We start from the raw sequence: 14,520 nt of genomic DNA, 5'->3' as shown, positions 1-14,520 counted from the left end.
GGAATATTGTCAGACTGCTGAGCATCTAAGTCATGGTATGGAAGTCTGGATACTTTTGTACATTCTGGTGACCATGAGATATGAAGAAAAGCCATAAGCCAGGTCACCACTCAGATTTCTCCATTAATGAGATAGAAAACACCCATAGCAATGCACCTTGGCTTCAACCAGATAAGGCTTTGAGAAATACTGATGGGAATCACGCTGTTCTTTTAGATATTAACTCTATGGTGTTCCTGATTTTATGGTAAAATCTATTTTACTATTCTTAATGTCTTGATTGCATGAAATGATAATAACCACAGTTGGGATTACAGTGACATTCTCAACACTAATTATTAGAACATGAATGAAAGCAGATAATCTAAATTTTTTTTTTTTTTTGGCCAGTCCTGGGCCTTGGACTCAGGGCCTGAGCACTGTCCCTGGCTTCTTCCTGCTCAAGGCTAGCACTCTGCCACTTGTGCCACAGCGCCGCTTCTGGCCGTTTTCTGTATATGTGGTGCTGGGGAATCGAACCTAGGGCCTCGTGTATCCGAGGCAGGCACTCTTGCCACTAGGCTATATCCCCAGCCCCATAAAATTTTTTTGAAGTATACATATATTTCAGAAATACTCCAAACAGAGAAAATACATTATATATTCTTAATAACAAAAAAGAAGTAAATTAATTAACTCACATTTTGAAAGAAAATTCTGTAAGACATTAGGAATCCTTTCAATCAAATTATGGGACATTCCATGAGTTCGACATTACAGAGATGTATGTAAAACCATCTAGTATATTTTTTTCATTTTCTTTTTTTGTTTGGTTTTGTTTTTTTTGCCAGCCCTGGGGCTTGAACTCAGGGCCTGAGCAATATCCCTGGCTTCTTTTTGCTTAAGGCTAGCACTCTGCCACTTGAGCCATAGTGCCACTTCTGGCTTTTTCTATATATGTGGTGTTGAGGAATCAAACCCAGGGCTTCATGTATACGAGGCGAGCACTTTACCACTAGGCCATATTCCCAGCCTAAAACCATCTAGTATTTAAGTAAAAAATTAACTCCTTTTAAAATTATAAAAATATGTATATTGGCTGCAGAATGTTAAACAACACATTTAAATTATTTGGTGTTTAAACTAAATGGGCTAAATAACTTTGCCTTTTGGTCAGTTTGAACATGGTAGGGAACAAAGCATGTTGTTTTTAAATATCAAAATAAAACAAATTAAGAAAATCCCACACTATTATAACCTACATTAATAATATTATGGAATAATCCAATGTAAAAATCTAAGAAGTTGCTGTAAGTGTCTACATGTTGCACACAGTCTTCCCTGTTACTGGGAACAAAAGTCTTGTCTAACAACTCTAGGAGAACAAGTAAGATGGTCACGGCCTGCTTCCTATCCAGTCTCACTGTGCTTTCTAAAACCCAGTTTTCCAATTTACTCATTCATTCATTGTTATTTACTGGATGAATTTATATGTTATTTTTATTATGGAGCCCCTTGTATTTCAATTGTTTACATATTTTCAGAAATATATATTTTAAAATCTGTTTACATATTCCAATGAAACGCACATACATCTACAAAGATTTATCTTTAGAAATAAAAGATAGAAGGTGTTCCCATGATAGATGGGACAATCACCTACAAATATACAAAATCCTAAGCACCTTTCCAGAGAGCCTGGGATTGAGAAAAGGGCTCTACAATAGGCAGTACATGGTGCTCAAAGATGAGATTACTCCATCCTAAAGAAGAGCAAAATAAAGGATTTTCTATACTTGCAGTGTTCTCAATCATTGTTCTTATTCATTTTCGCTCATGTGTGAATGGGTTTATTACCCCTACTTATTTCCTTCACCCTGTTTTTCCAGTGAAGAGTGCCTGGAGTATCCGATGACAATATTACCCGATTTCTTACTTTAGAAGCAATGCCAAAGAAATAACACCCAACCACTAATAAGATACTGTTATTGGGACTTTTTAGTAAAGTATGAAAGAGAAAGAGTAAAAAGTGAATCAGATCTGATACTCCATGCCATTTTAGTATAGTAGTAATTGTACACCTGTTTTCTCATTGCTAGTTTCATTTTAGATAATTCCGTGACTTAAAAACACTCCAGAATGTATCTCAAAGGCTTCATAAGGATTTAGGTAAAAAACGGGAAAATAAAGGCAGCAGTTTATGGTTTTATAGAAAAACATTTTGTTAATGACTAGATTCTAACGATGTACTTCTTGACCTACTTTAAAGAAATACAAATAACCTTATGTTCTCAAACAGGACTAAAATGAAGTTCAAAAAAATCGAACTCATTCAGACCTGTAAAATGGGTTGTCAAAAATACGACATCTAAAATTTTAAATTCAACAAAGTTCCTCCATGAACAGTTACTAGCTTAAAAAAAATCTCCCAGATCTGAAGAATATGTGATAATTTGCATAACAGTCCAGTAAATACTTATTAACAAAGCCATAGTGTTGTAAATATACTTTAAATAATGGTTTCCCTCAGTGTCTTTGTCTTTCTGAGTTGACTAAGCCTTATATTCTTAAAAGTTTTGGAAATCTCTGTAACTATTTATAAAAAATGTTCCATGCCAATTAGGCCATTTTCAATATTAAAATATTCAGCTCAACTTTAGTAATAAAAATATCAAGCAGAGAGTAGAGTAGGAACATAATTATTGTATTTGCAAACTAACAATCCTCATGAAGGTCACTACAGACAGTGAAATCCTGATTAACCTAATTTTTCATGAAAGTGTATTGTGCTTCTTTGAATTTTCTTTACTAAGAACATGAAAGGTTTATTAAAAGCATCCCCCAGATAGGTTTTAGTATACACTTCAGCCTTGAAATTAACACTGTACAATTCAACTGGAAAGAAATTAGATGAAGTTTGAGTAATTTATTGGAAAGTTACATATGTGAATGAGTATTTCTTATCTTCTTCAACACTGACCTTACAAAATTCTGTGAAACAAATGACTCATAGCATTATATTATGAGCATAGGCAAAAACAAGGCTTTGTAATTTGAATTTTTTTCTTTTCTTTCCTTATAAAATAGATAACAAAAATTTAATGTTATCTTCTCCTAAGACATAAGTAGTAAGTAGGTTTCTAATTCTACAGTCTTTTCTTCTTTTATATGACATACATACCAAAGTTTGACCATTCAACTTTTCTGTAGGATACTTAGTACCTTAAAGGAAAAAAATTACAGTAGTGATATAAATGTTTTATAAGTATAGTGTTGTTTAAAAAAGAAATTCAGGGGCTGGGGATATGGCCTAGTGGCAAGAGTGCTTGCCTCATATACATGAGGCCCTGAGTTCGATTCCCCAGCACCACATATACAGAAAATGGCCGGAAGGGGCGCTGTGGCTCAAGTGGCAGAGTGCTAGCCTTGAGCAAGAAGAAGCCAGGGACAGTGCTCAGGCCCTGAGTCCAAGCCTCAGGACTGGCCAAAAAAAAAAAATAATAATAATAAATAAATAAATAAATAAATAAATAAATAAAAAAGAAATTCAATATACTTGACTGGTTACATTGTGTGTGTGTGTGTGTGTGTGTGTGTGTATGGTCTAAAAAGTTGATTATTTTGATTAGGACTGGTTTTTCTTTTTTGAGAGGTCAAATCTGGAGTCTTTATTAGAAAGCCAGAGACTGTGAGAGGACACTTGTCCCCAGAAAACATGCAACCTCAAATACACTTAATACTATTAGAAAACTGAACCATGAGGGTAGAAAGGCAAACAAAGAGCAGAAAAACAACCCCAATAAACCTCATCAACTCTAACAGAGAGCTGATGGAGGATGAGACAGTGACCTGAAAAGTCAGGCGACAGGAGGCATGACGCCTAACATTGATTTTAATGTGAGGTTTCTCATTGTAATTTAAAATATCAGCCTTAACTCAGTCAGAACTCATAATAAGCTATTGATATGTCATGTATTCAAACAAAATCAGGGTATGCTGGTTCTAGATTCACCAACACCCCTAAATAGGTAACTATATAATGTAAAATAGTCATATTACTCTTTTTTCATGCATGAATCGGCTTGAACTAAAAATGCATTGATCTAACATATTTTCATTTTTAAGGACGAAATTAATACACTGGTTATTTAGAAATATTATTTTAAATAATTTTCCTTAATATGATTCATTGTTCTTTCAAGAATTATTTTTTGTTCTTTCAAGACAATTACATTTTCAGCCACTGACATATTAGTGACTAATATTTTGGTATACAATATTACTTTATATTATAGTGAAAGCTCTAGTACCTTCAAATTAATATTTTACATAAAGTTAAAACATTTTAAAGAATCAGCTATCTTCCTGGAATCTCATCTATGATGTTTTTTAAAAATGGCAAGGCATTTGAAGCTATTTAAATAAGGCCTTCTTGTTTGTGTGATTTTCATATGTAGAAAATCTAGAAGGATAAATTAAATTAATCTGAGAGGATTATCCTTAAACAAGTCCATATTACACAAGCTACCTACATACTTGTCTTTCATTGTCACAAGTGACCCTACATATCTCTGAACAGAGCTTAAAACTGAAAATTTGAGGAAGATGGCAACACTCTTAACTAGGGAGAGTACCTCTCTACCACAGAGAACAGGAGCAGTAAAGGAATGACTGGAAATCCTATTTCAAGGAGTTAACGAGATAAACTAAAAATGACTCACCCCTCTATAAATGTGTGAGTGCCATTTTGTAGTATAAAATCTTAGGTAGCAAACTAAATTACCTGCCCATGGGTATGGTAAAATATGTATGGAAATAAAAAAAGATTAAATTACCCAATGAAATTCTCCTCTACCTTTTGAACCCTTATCATATTATTGCTATATTAAGAACTGTGGAAACTGAATCCCAAACTTCTCTTTTGATAAGCTATTCAGATTTGAAAACTGGAAGTCAAGACCCAGGCTAACTGTGCTTTTCAGCAATCCAATACTAGCAGAATTCTGAAAAGGGAGTTTCACCATTGCTACCCCTGAATAAAAAGGAAAGAGAATAGATGTCAGGTAATATCAACATCAGATGTCACAGGCAGTCATCAGGTTATTCTTTCAGCTGCTTACCAGTGTGACTCCTTTTATGTACCATAAGCACATTGGGCCCAATGCAAACCATGCCACAGACGTCACATTTCAGTTTACCATTCGGAAGCCGGATTCCTCCCTCGCCTTGAAGCTCCTGGACTTTCCTGTTGTCAGCCACCTCGCTGCTCTCAATTAGGGGCTCTTCTAGGCTGCTACCCTCATCATGGCCCCTGATCTCATCTTCACGGCTCAGGGGTTTCCTGTCACACTCTTCATCACTCTGCATTTCTAGCTTTACTGAATTTGCTGTAATTAAAAAAAAAGAAATATTAAGTATGTGGTATGTATTTTTACCTACATCGCTTTCCTATGCCTTGTCATTAGACAAGATGGATGTAAATGATACATAAAGTAGAAGGCTGTCCATCATCAAGAACACATAGATACATATCTACTTATGGTATTTCATTGAAGCTTTGCTCAGCCAAGATCTAGGCAACACACTGACTGTATTTCTGCATAGACACACTCATCTGTTTAACTCTATTATTTTTTATTTTCAAATAAGTTTTAATATAATTCTAACATTGGCTTTTGGGTTAGTTATTAAGGCCACTAAGAGTGAGGCACATTTATGGAAGACACAAGGTTAAATATTGCTTAACCCAGAGAACCCTACCTCTTCTTAATTTAACAATAATCACTATTGACTTCATATTCTCTGCTTCGCATCACAGTACTTGTATAAACCTGCTTTCAAACAGAGCAAGAGAAACAAATCACAATCTTGACCCTCCAAATGTCTTTCACATCTGAAGGGACACTATCAAGGCAACTGTCTTAAAATCAGACTAAACATAAATGTTCATTTAAGACCTGCATAAATGCAGGGCAAACTGTACAGACCTCACACACTCTAAATTAACTCTCCCTTTTTTTCCCATATAAAAAAGAGAAGAAAAAAAATTCTCTGTGGAACACATGAGCTTGCAAATCAAAATATATCTAACCCTAATCTATGCACACCAAAAAGGATCTGGTGACAGGAATGGCATAGCATGCATGTACACACTTGTGACTCTTGAGAAATTTAATGCCTTCTGTTTGCTGTTTTTGGATCATCCCACAGAAAAGTTGGAATTCTGTTAGTACAACCCTCATACTGGATTGCTGACAGAGTCCTTTGACAAAGCAGGGCAAGCTTAAGTTAATATCAGCTTTTAAATTCAGTGACCTTAAAAAATTTCTCAAGAAGTCCTATCCAAGTTGCAGAACAAAACAAATTATTTAGTACTACTTGAGTAGAGGAAACATTTTCATGGAAAGGAAGTATTTTTCATTGCAAGTATTTTTCTTGGAGAAACCACACTTGCTCTGGTTTGTTACTAGTACTTCTCAGGATAAGCAGTGCCATCAAAATCGCTCTTTCCCGGTCATTCTCAGCATCCCAAACCAACACACAGTGAGTACTAACAGTATAAACCTGAACTAATTATTTAACCTTGACTTTTTACATCTTTCAACATGGAGATAGATTCAGATTAGTGAATTAAGTTTGAGCAGAACAATTTACTGAGTAAGGGTGAATAATGCCTAACTTCTTAAGTATTTTCAGGAACTTAAGTTCTCTATGTCCTCCATAAAGTTTAGATGGTAACAGTACCCACCTCCTAGAGATAATGGAAACACAGAAAACATGCTCACTTATCAGTTTCCTCTAGACATGCAGTGATATCTATTACATAGATATGTGTACACACACACACACACACACACACACACACACACACACAGAGAAGGTTATTGTGAAGATCCCTTAACGTACAGTCTACAAAGGGACACAAGATCTTGTTGAACTCAACTCCAATACAACATGTACTGTTTGGGGTTTTACTTTATTTAGGAATTGCTGTGACTTTACTGGGTTTTCTATAAGACTACAAACACAATTTTATCCAACTTTATATCCCCAGCACACTCAAGAAACTGGGATACACAGCAGATGCTAAACCGATGTTCACTGATTATTAATAAATTTATTACTAAGTTTATATATCCCTGTAAACTTGCTTTATACATATAAAGAATACATTAAATAGTAAAAAAGAAACTGTGTATTCTAAGGTTCACAATACTTTAGATGCCATCTCAAGAGAAATCATGACCAGTTTTCAAAATCAGAAGTATGTCTGAATCCATCTTTAAATGTTAGATCTTTTCATTGAACAATCATTAGAAATCTAAGAGCATTTCTTCTTTGTTGCCATATTAGAGTACTTTCAATGTGAAAATTGGCATTCAACTAAAATTTTTAATGTGCGTATTAAAATTATGAATAAAATAGGCCATCTTTTTGTAATTCAAATATCAAAGTTATCTGCCTAGGTTTTTTTGCTAGGTTACAAGTATTTGTCACTGAATTTAAATGTTCTTTGTATGCAAGTTAAACATCCCTTATCTTGAAATTCTGAAAATACAATATCTAAAATGTTTTGAACAATGATAGGAAACCACAAATAGAAAATCTCATGTGTGACTTCATTTGACAGGTTGTAGTCAAAATGCAGGCATAAAAGAAAAATGTGCACATACCTGAATTGTGAAATGGCATCCCTTTGGTACAACACTTTATTAATAACAATATAATCATATTTTTAAAACTGCAGGTACAATGAAAATTCTGTGTAAAATTCCCATCAGGCTATACATTTTAGATTTGAAATGGATCCAAATTTCTTCTGTCAACTTCAGTTCCATCTCCCAATAGCTTTTTACATGTATGAGGATATACTGAAAATCTAAGGACACCTCTCATCCAAAGTAGTTCTGATATTTTACCTATACTAATAAAATTGGTGTTGTATTGCTGTGGTTTATAAATATTTTTGGTTTATCATTTCTACTCAAGGGTATTTTTGGTCTACATGCTAATTCCATATACATTTTTAATGTTTTCCATTATAAATTTGGGTTCAATATTTTTCTTCAAGGAGGATTTCTACCCCTCAAGATTTTTCTTGTGTATGTGTGTGCATAGCTACTGATTGCTTAATATGGTCTAATATTTCATCCATAATTGTTATTTACAAAATTTGTTATTTAACAAAAAATAAAAATTGATATTTAACAAAAAATAAGTAACTTATCCTAGCCCATGAATATAGATATAAAAACATAATTGGCACAAAAAAAGTATTATTTACAATTGATCACATATAAACAGTTATCAGAAGTTTTTACTCCTAAAATAATATATTAGAGGCCAATATAGAAAAAAAGATACATATTTTGTTAGAACTGAGAAAAAATTAAATCACTAAGTTATAGTATGAATTCTTTCTATTGATTAGTAAACATTAATATGCTCATCATTTATGAATATGGATCCCAGTGCTTTCCTACAGTACATCAATAGTATAGTGCATTTTAATATATATCTCATAAATTAAACGTTATAAAAATGTTCCCATGTATAAATATTAATATATAAAACTAATAATTTTAAGGCAAATCTCTAAAATTTAGGTGAAATTCTATATGTAAAAAAATTGGGCTGGAGGTGTGGCTTCAATGCCAGCCCAGCCATGAGTGAAAAAGAGCACAAGACTTTGAATTCAAGCCCGGGTCTGGAATATACACACAAACATACATGTTACTATTACAAATCTCAACAATAAACATAACTTTTCAGGCTTGTTTCTCTAATATGAATTGAGATTTACATTTATATACACTGATAAGAAAGAATGGACTAAACAAGATGGTATTTTGGCTGAGGGTGTGGCTCTAGTAGTAGAATATCTGCCTTACAAGCATAAAGACCTGAGTTCAAGCCACAAAAGTGTCCAAAAAAAAAGAAAAGAAGCCTTTGGAAAAACATTCTATTTCTGTCAGAACATATTATTAGCAATGGAAAGGGGCTATGGAATATGATTTCAGTTAGTTCATCAGTTTGTTCCTTTTCTATGTAAAATTGTAGCCACTGATAATTATAGTTCATAGTTAGAATCTAAAACCAACCTTGGAAAAATTGCAATATTTTGTGAAGCTGTTAGATTAATTCAAACTATTTTATAGTGGCAATTTTCTTTCTACCACTATTATACTAAAACAAAACACTAAAAATTTGATGAAAGCCTAGCATACAGAAAGCACTAGGGTCAAGTCCAACAGCCTTTACTACACATACACACACACACACACACACACACACACACACACACACACACACACTAAACTTACCATATACTTGCTTCTTGCCTAATAGTTGGTCAAAATTTTTGTGAAAGTTTTACACTAAAGGTAAAAGTATTAATTTAAGATACACACATTAACTGCACAGTATACACACAAAAATAAGTCATGAAAAATTCTTCAGGAATATTATACAACCCCCTCCCACACACACTTACTTTTTGTTTTTGTCAGTACTGGCATTTAATCTTGGATCCTTAAGCCATGTTTCCAATTTTGTTTTCATTCATTTTTCCAGCAAAGTCTACCTCTGTATGTTCAAGGCTGACCTCAGACTATGATCTCCCTACCTTTACTCCAAAGTAGCTAGACTCAGAAGGATAGCCTATACCCCAAACCCACTGTGAGGTAAGAGTCTTACTGTTTTCTGGGTTGGCCTCGCCTCAAACTTCAATCCTTCTATCTCCAATTCCCATGTAGCTGAGTTTACAAGTGTCAGTCACTATACTAAATTTATATATAATGATTACACAATAAATTTATTGCGTGTAAGAGCAAATATAGGTTGAGGCTTTTCCTTAAAACTGGATATTTTACTTCTTTATTCTAATTTCATCTAGTTACTCATACACACAAGATGGCATATGACTTCCCAATGTCAGACAACTGAGTTCTTTACATATTTTGTAAATACGTTATATTATATATTTAACTTAAACCTTTTGAAAAAACATTTTTAATGTGTAATGAAAACTATTTGGCTAATTTCAGATAGAAAATGGAAGAAATATTATGTGCAATACAAAAATCTGTTTATATATTGGTTTTTAAAATAATCCTAGTAAATTTCAACTGTCATATTCTACAAATACTATAGTAACTAGACTGAAAATATAGTTACTTAAATATTTTTGATTACTCAAACTAAACTTTCTGCAACCTAAAATTTTATCATCAGTGTGACATAATTTTACTGTCTCACAGATTATTCAAGTTTTAGTCATGAAAATGATACAGTAGGATTAAGATTCATTTTCTCTATTGAAAAGGATAAGTGCTCAAGTCCAGTTACACCCTAACTTGCTGTATGTATGTATGTATACATGTATGTATGTATGTATTTATGTATGTATGTGTGTGTATGTATATATGTATGTATGTGTATTGAACTCAGGCCTTGTACTTACTTGATTTACTTGCTCATAGCTGGTACTCTAACATGTGATCCATTTCTGCCATCTAGCTTTTTGCTGGTTATTTTAGACATGGAGTCTCTCCGAATTTTGTCTGAGCTACCTTCAAAATACAATCCTCTAGAGCTTAGCTGGTGCTCATAAGCTAAAATTAAGACACTAGCACCTATTTTCCCCCCAGGTTTTTCATTTTTAATGGGATGGAGTTTAAGTAATATTTGTTTCACCATGCTGAGATAAAAAAATGAAAGAAAATGGTATTCTTTCCAAGTTAGGGGTTTCAAACATTTTTTCAAGCGTTATGTGTAGGTAGACTTTATTGCTTTGTTTCTGTGATGTGAGAACTGGAGTGCTGCTCACTTAGGGGTTTAAACATTAGAAGCATCAATTTCAACCAGTCTGTGCCACGTACCTAAAACAGTAGTAGGCTCAATACCTGTCCAATCTGATGAAGCTGCTTCTATACTAATACAACTCTATCTTCTTTAAACTTTAGAAATGAAACATCAAATGTGACTAAATCTACACTACTAGACTAGCAGCTATTAATAAAATGTTAGAAAAACAAACCACCTTCAAAATGTTGATGGATACTACAATTATTTACCAAATTCTTCCATAGTCCAAACAAAATAAAAATCATAACCAAAATATCTTCAAGTATATGCAATCATTTGTGGGTGTATGAATGTATACGCGCGCGCGCGCGTGTGTGTGTCTGTGTGTCTGTGTGTGCCAGTACTGAGGCTTGATCTCAGGAGCCTGAACACTGTCCTTTAGCTTTATTTTCATGGTTAGGGCTCTACTAACCAAGCCACAGCTCCAACTCTGGCTTTTTGCTAAGTAATTGGAGATAAGAATCCCATGGACTTCCCTGCCTGTGCTGGTTTGAAACCAGGATCTTTGGATCTCAGCCTCTTGAGATGCTAGGATTACAGGTATGAGCTACTGGTGCCCAGCTTACAATCTTTTTTTAAAACATTAAACGGGTAGAAAGCAAAGGAAGGGGTAACAATGTCCAAAAAGAAATGTACTCATTACGTGACTTATGAAACTGTAACCCCTCTGTACATCACCTTTATAATAACATTTTTTAAAAGCAAAAGAAAAAAATCCTCAACAAAATTTCATAGAATATAAATCCTTTGTTCTTGTTAATGGTAGACACATGAAGGAGCATGAATGCTGGGCTCCTCCCAACATTCTTAAATGCTTTTATTTTTTTTTAACCGAGAGTTGGACAAGTGCCAACACCAATGCCACTGAAGTGCAGCTTAGCCTTTTGTAAGTAGCACCTTAAATCTACAATGCATGACCTCATATTTGCTGCTCCTCTTTCCTCATCTCACAGAAATAAGGCTAGATTTTGTCTTTATTACATCCATTGGAATAACTCCAGATCAAGACCCTACAAATTCTGAATTCTTGTTATGATTCCAAGAACAGCAGTATGAGTTTCTCTGCACCTAAACGTAGGTAAAAAGATCTCTTTTTCGCTGCTACTTAACTAGTTGTTGGACCTGGGGAACTTGGTTTGTAAGGACTCAACCAATCTGCATTATTTAAAATAGGAAAGGAAAACAAAACAAATGAGCAACAATAACAACAACAAAAACCCAACAACTTGATATCCTAAGAACAACTAGCTAGGCAATTTAGTCTCTCATAATGAAGGACGTAAGTTCCTTTTAATAATAGTAATAACAACAATAATACCCAAAGAGTATAATTTTTATGTTTCATATGATACATGTTCTGTCTCATTTGACATCCAGAACAAGTAAATTCTAGGTAAAACATCCATAGGTAAACACATGGGAGCCTTTCAAACCATTTGACTTTAGTAAATGTCAGCATGATATCAACTCAAGATCCTCGGGCTCTCAGTCCACAGGCTACAGGCTCTTCAATTAAACAAGTATCTGACATGAGTGTTACATTTAGGGCAAAAATAAGTCATGCACAATCAGTTCTTTCAGGTGCTATAAAACCATGTATATTCAGTTAAAGAGGTGACCAGGAACTGAAAGTGCAGAATGATCAGGTAAAATAAAGACTTCAAGTTTCCATAAGCTGAACTCTTGAATTCTTTCTACCACAATGAGATGCATGGCTACTTCAAAAATATCTATATCCTAATTTTTAAATTGGCTTTGGGTTTGGAAATATGTACTACTTATACACCCATGTAATATTACTAGTAGCCAAAGAATTTCTCTAAAATATCTCCCTCACCTTCATTTTCCCATGAATATATATCTTCCTTTCCAGGCTATCACGTACTTGTGGTAGTTAGCAATTTGAGGAATATGTTAGTTATCATCTATTTTAACCTCTAAACCAACAGTTGCTGGAGGTATGCCATATAAAGCCTTCTTTGGGGTGCATGTTGTAACAGCCTTGCATAAAATATTGGTATAGAGATAAATCACACCCTCAAATGGCACAAGCAGCATCTTCTCAACAGAAGCAAATGCAAACATAGTGTCTACCCACTTTCCTTGAGGAAATATGTACAAAGAAAGAGGGCAAAACAATAATTTCCTGGAGATCTCCTACAATTCGTGAAATCTTAATACTGCATCCCTATCACCAAAGCACACAACTTTATTACCTAACCTAGTGGCACCATTTTAGTTCAAGGATGGAGTTTCTATTTTTTGGCAGATGGCTTATTCATAACAACTAGAGAATGTGGAGTAAACCAACCTAATTTAAAAAGATGCCACAAAAAATGCGCTATCAGTTGATCCAGCCTTTAAATGAATCTAAAGATTCCATATTTCCCATGCCTTGTTCATTTAACTCCATTTTTACACCTCCTTTGAGACGATATAATTATTTTGAAGGAAAAATTTCAACAGCTTTCTGAAACTGCTCTCTTTTCTTGTCTTCGGCTACACCACACTCCCTAAATTCATCCTATTTTCGGTTCCTAGAACAATCTTCTTAAAGCAGAGTACATTTTAACATTGTCAGCATCCTCAATGACTGCCCACTGATATAGCACTGTCCCACTCACAGTATTCTTCAGTCTATTTACTATTGGCCCTCTACTTATTCATATCTCTTCTGGTCAAAAATGTTTTCCTCATCTTCCCAGAACATAGCATACATATCTCTATTTACTACTTTTTCTTGGCTCCTGTAATTACTTTCTGGAATTTTTTTCCTGCTGCTACCCAAATAGGCATACCTGCCAAAGCTCATTTATCTGCTACCATTTTTCAAGAATGTTTTCAGGTTGCAAATTTCTCTTTCTATGAAACATTATTACATTACAGTGATTTCTTAAATGGGTTTTCCTGAACTCTACAAGGCCTATACTGTAAGGCCTTGAAAATAAATCCATTCTTGATTCATTGGTATAACCATCTTATCTTTACATATAACTAGGTACCTGGTGATTGGTTAAACTCCTGTTGATGATTTACATACATAAGTTACCTATACCTTATGACAACAAATCACTGTAACGAGTAAACAAAAAAGCAGAGTTAGTTGTTCAATCCGAAAAACACCATCAGTAAAATATTGTTTAAAAGAAGACTGTATGTCAGGAAATTGTCTACATATATTAACTGATTTAGTTATGATAGCCAATGGAAGTATTTAATTTTATCTTCACTTTGTAGATGAGAAAACTGAAGTCCAGAATGGGTGAAGTAACAGGAAGTCACACAGCTATTCAGAATTAGCTGAGTCTGAGGACCAGAATTAATTGGTGACCAAATTCTTGGTATATCTACTTGTCATCAAAGGCAAGACAGGTACTAGTTATTAGTTAAGAAAACAAAACAAAACAAAAATATGTTAATATATTAAAGACTAGTAATGTAGCACCAATGTGTACTATCTGCTATATACTTTTATTCCCTGTTTAATCCAGGTATTTATAATTACTTTGCCAATTTAGGGTAAAGAGAAATTTTCCTGAGCATCTATTTTGGAAAAAGACCAGCTGACACTGCCAAATTTTCTAAGCAACGATTTTTATCTCATATAAAGAGCAATCGAGTTTGAACCGGTGTTTGGCAACCATCTGTTTAACATAACTGTGGGAGGCTTGTGAA

General features: G+C 34.0%; 1 protein-coding gene across 7 annotated transcripts in view; it reads right to left on the bottom strand.

Annotated features, from left to right (window-relative positions):
• The window catches only part of Ikzf2 (IKAROS family zinc finger 2), a 156,087-nt gene that overhangs the window by 52,447 nt on the left and 89,120 nt on the right, over nt 1-14,520 (bottom strand). For 6 of the 7 annotated variants that reach the window (XM_048344821.1, XM_048344820.1, XM_048344818.1 and 3 more), the window contains one exon: nt 5,100-5,366. In XM_048344821.1, the coding sequence (XP_048200778.1) occupies nt 5,100-5,366 (267 nt within the window). The remainder of the gene's footprint in view (nt 1-5,099; nt 5,367-14,520) is intronic. The other variant, XM_048344824.1, reaches the window with a different exon arrangement.

This window comes from Perognathus longimembris, chromosome 4, assembly GCF_023159225.1.
Source record: "Perognathus longimembris pacificus isolate PPM17 chromosome 4, ASM2315922v1, whole genome shotgun sequence".
In the NCBI taxonomy this organism is placed as follows: domain Eukaryota; kingdom Metazoa; phylum Chordata; class Mammalia; order Rodentia; family Heteromyidae; genus Perognathus; species Perognathus longimembris.
This window is presented reverse-complemented; position numbering and strand designations above follow the sequence as displayed.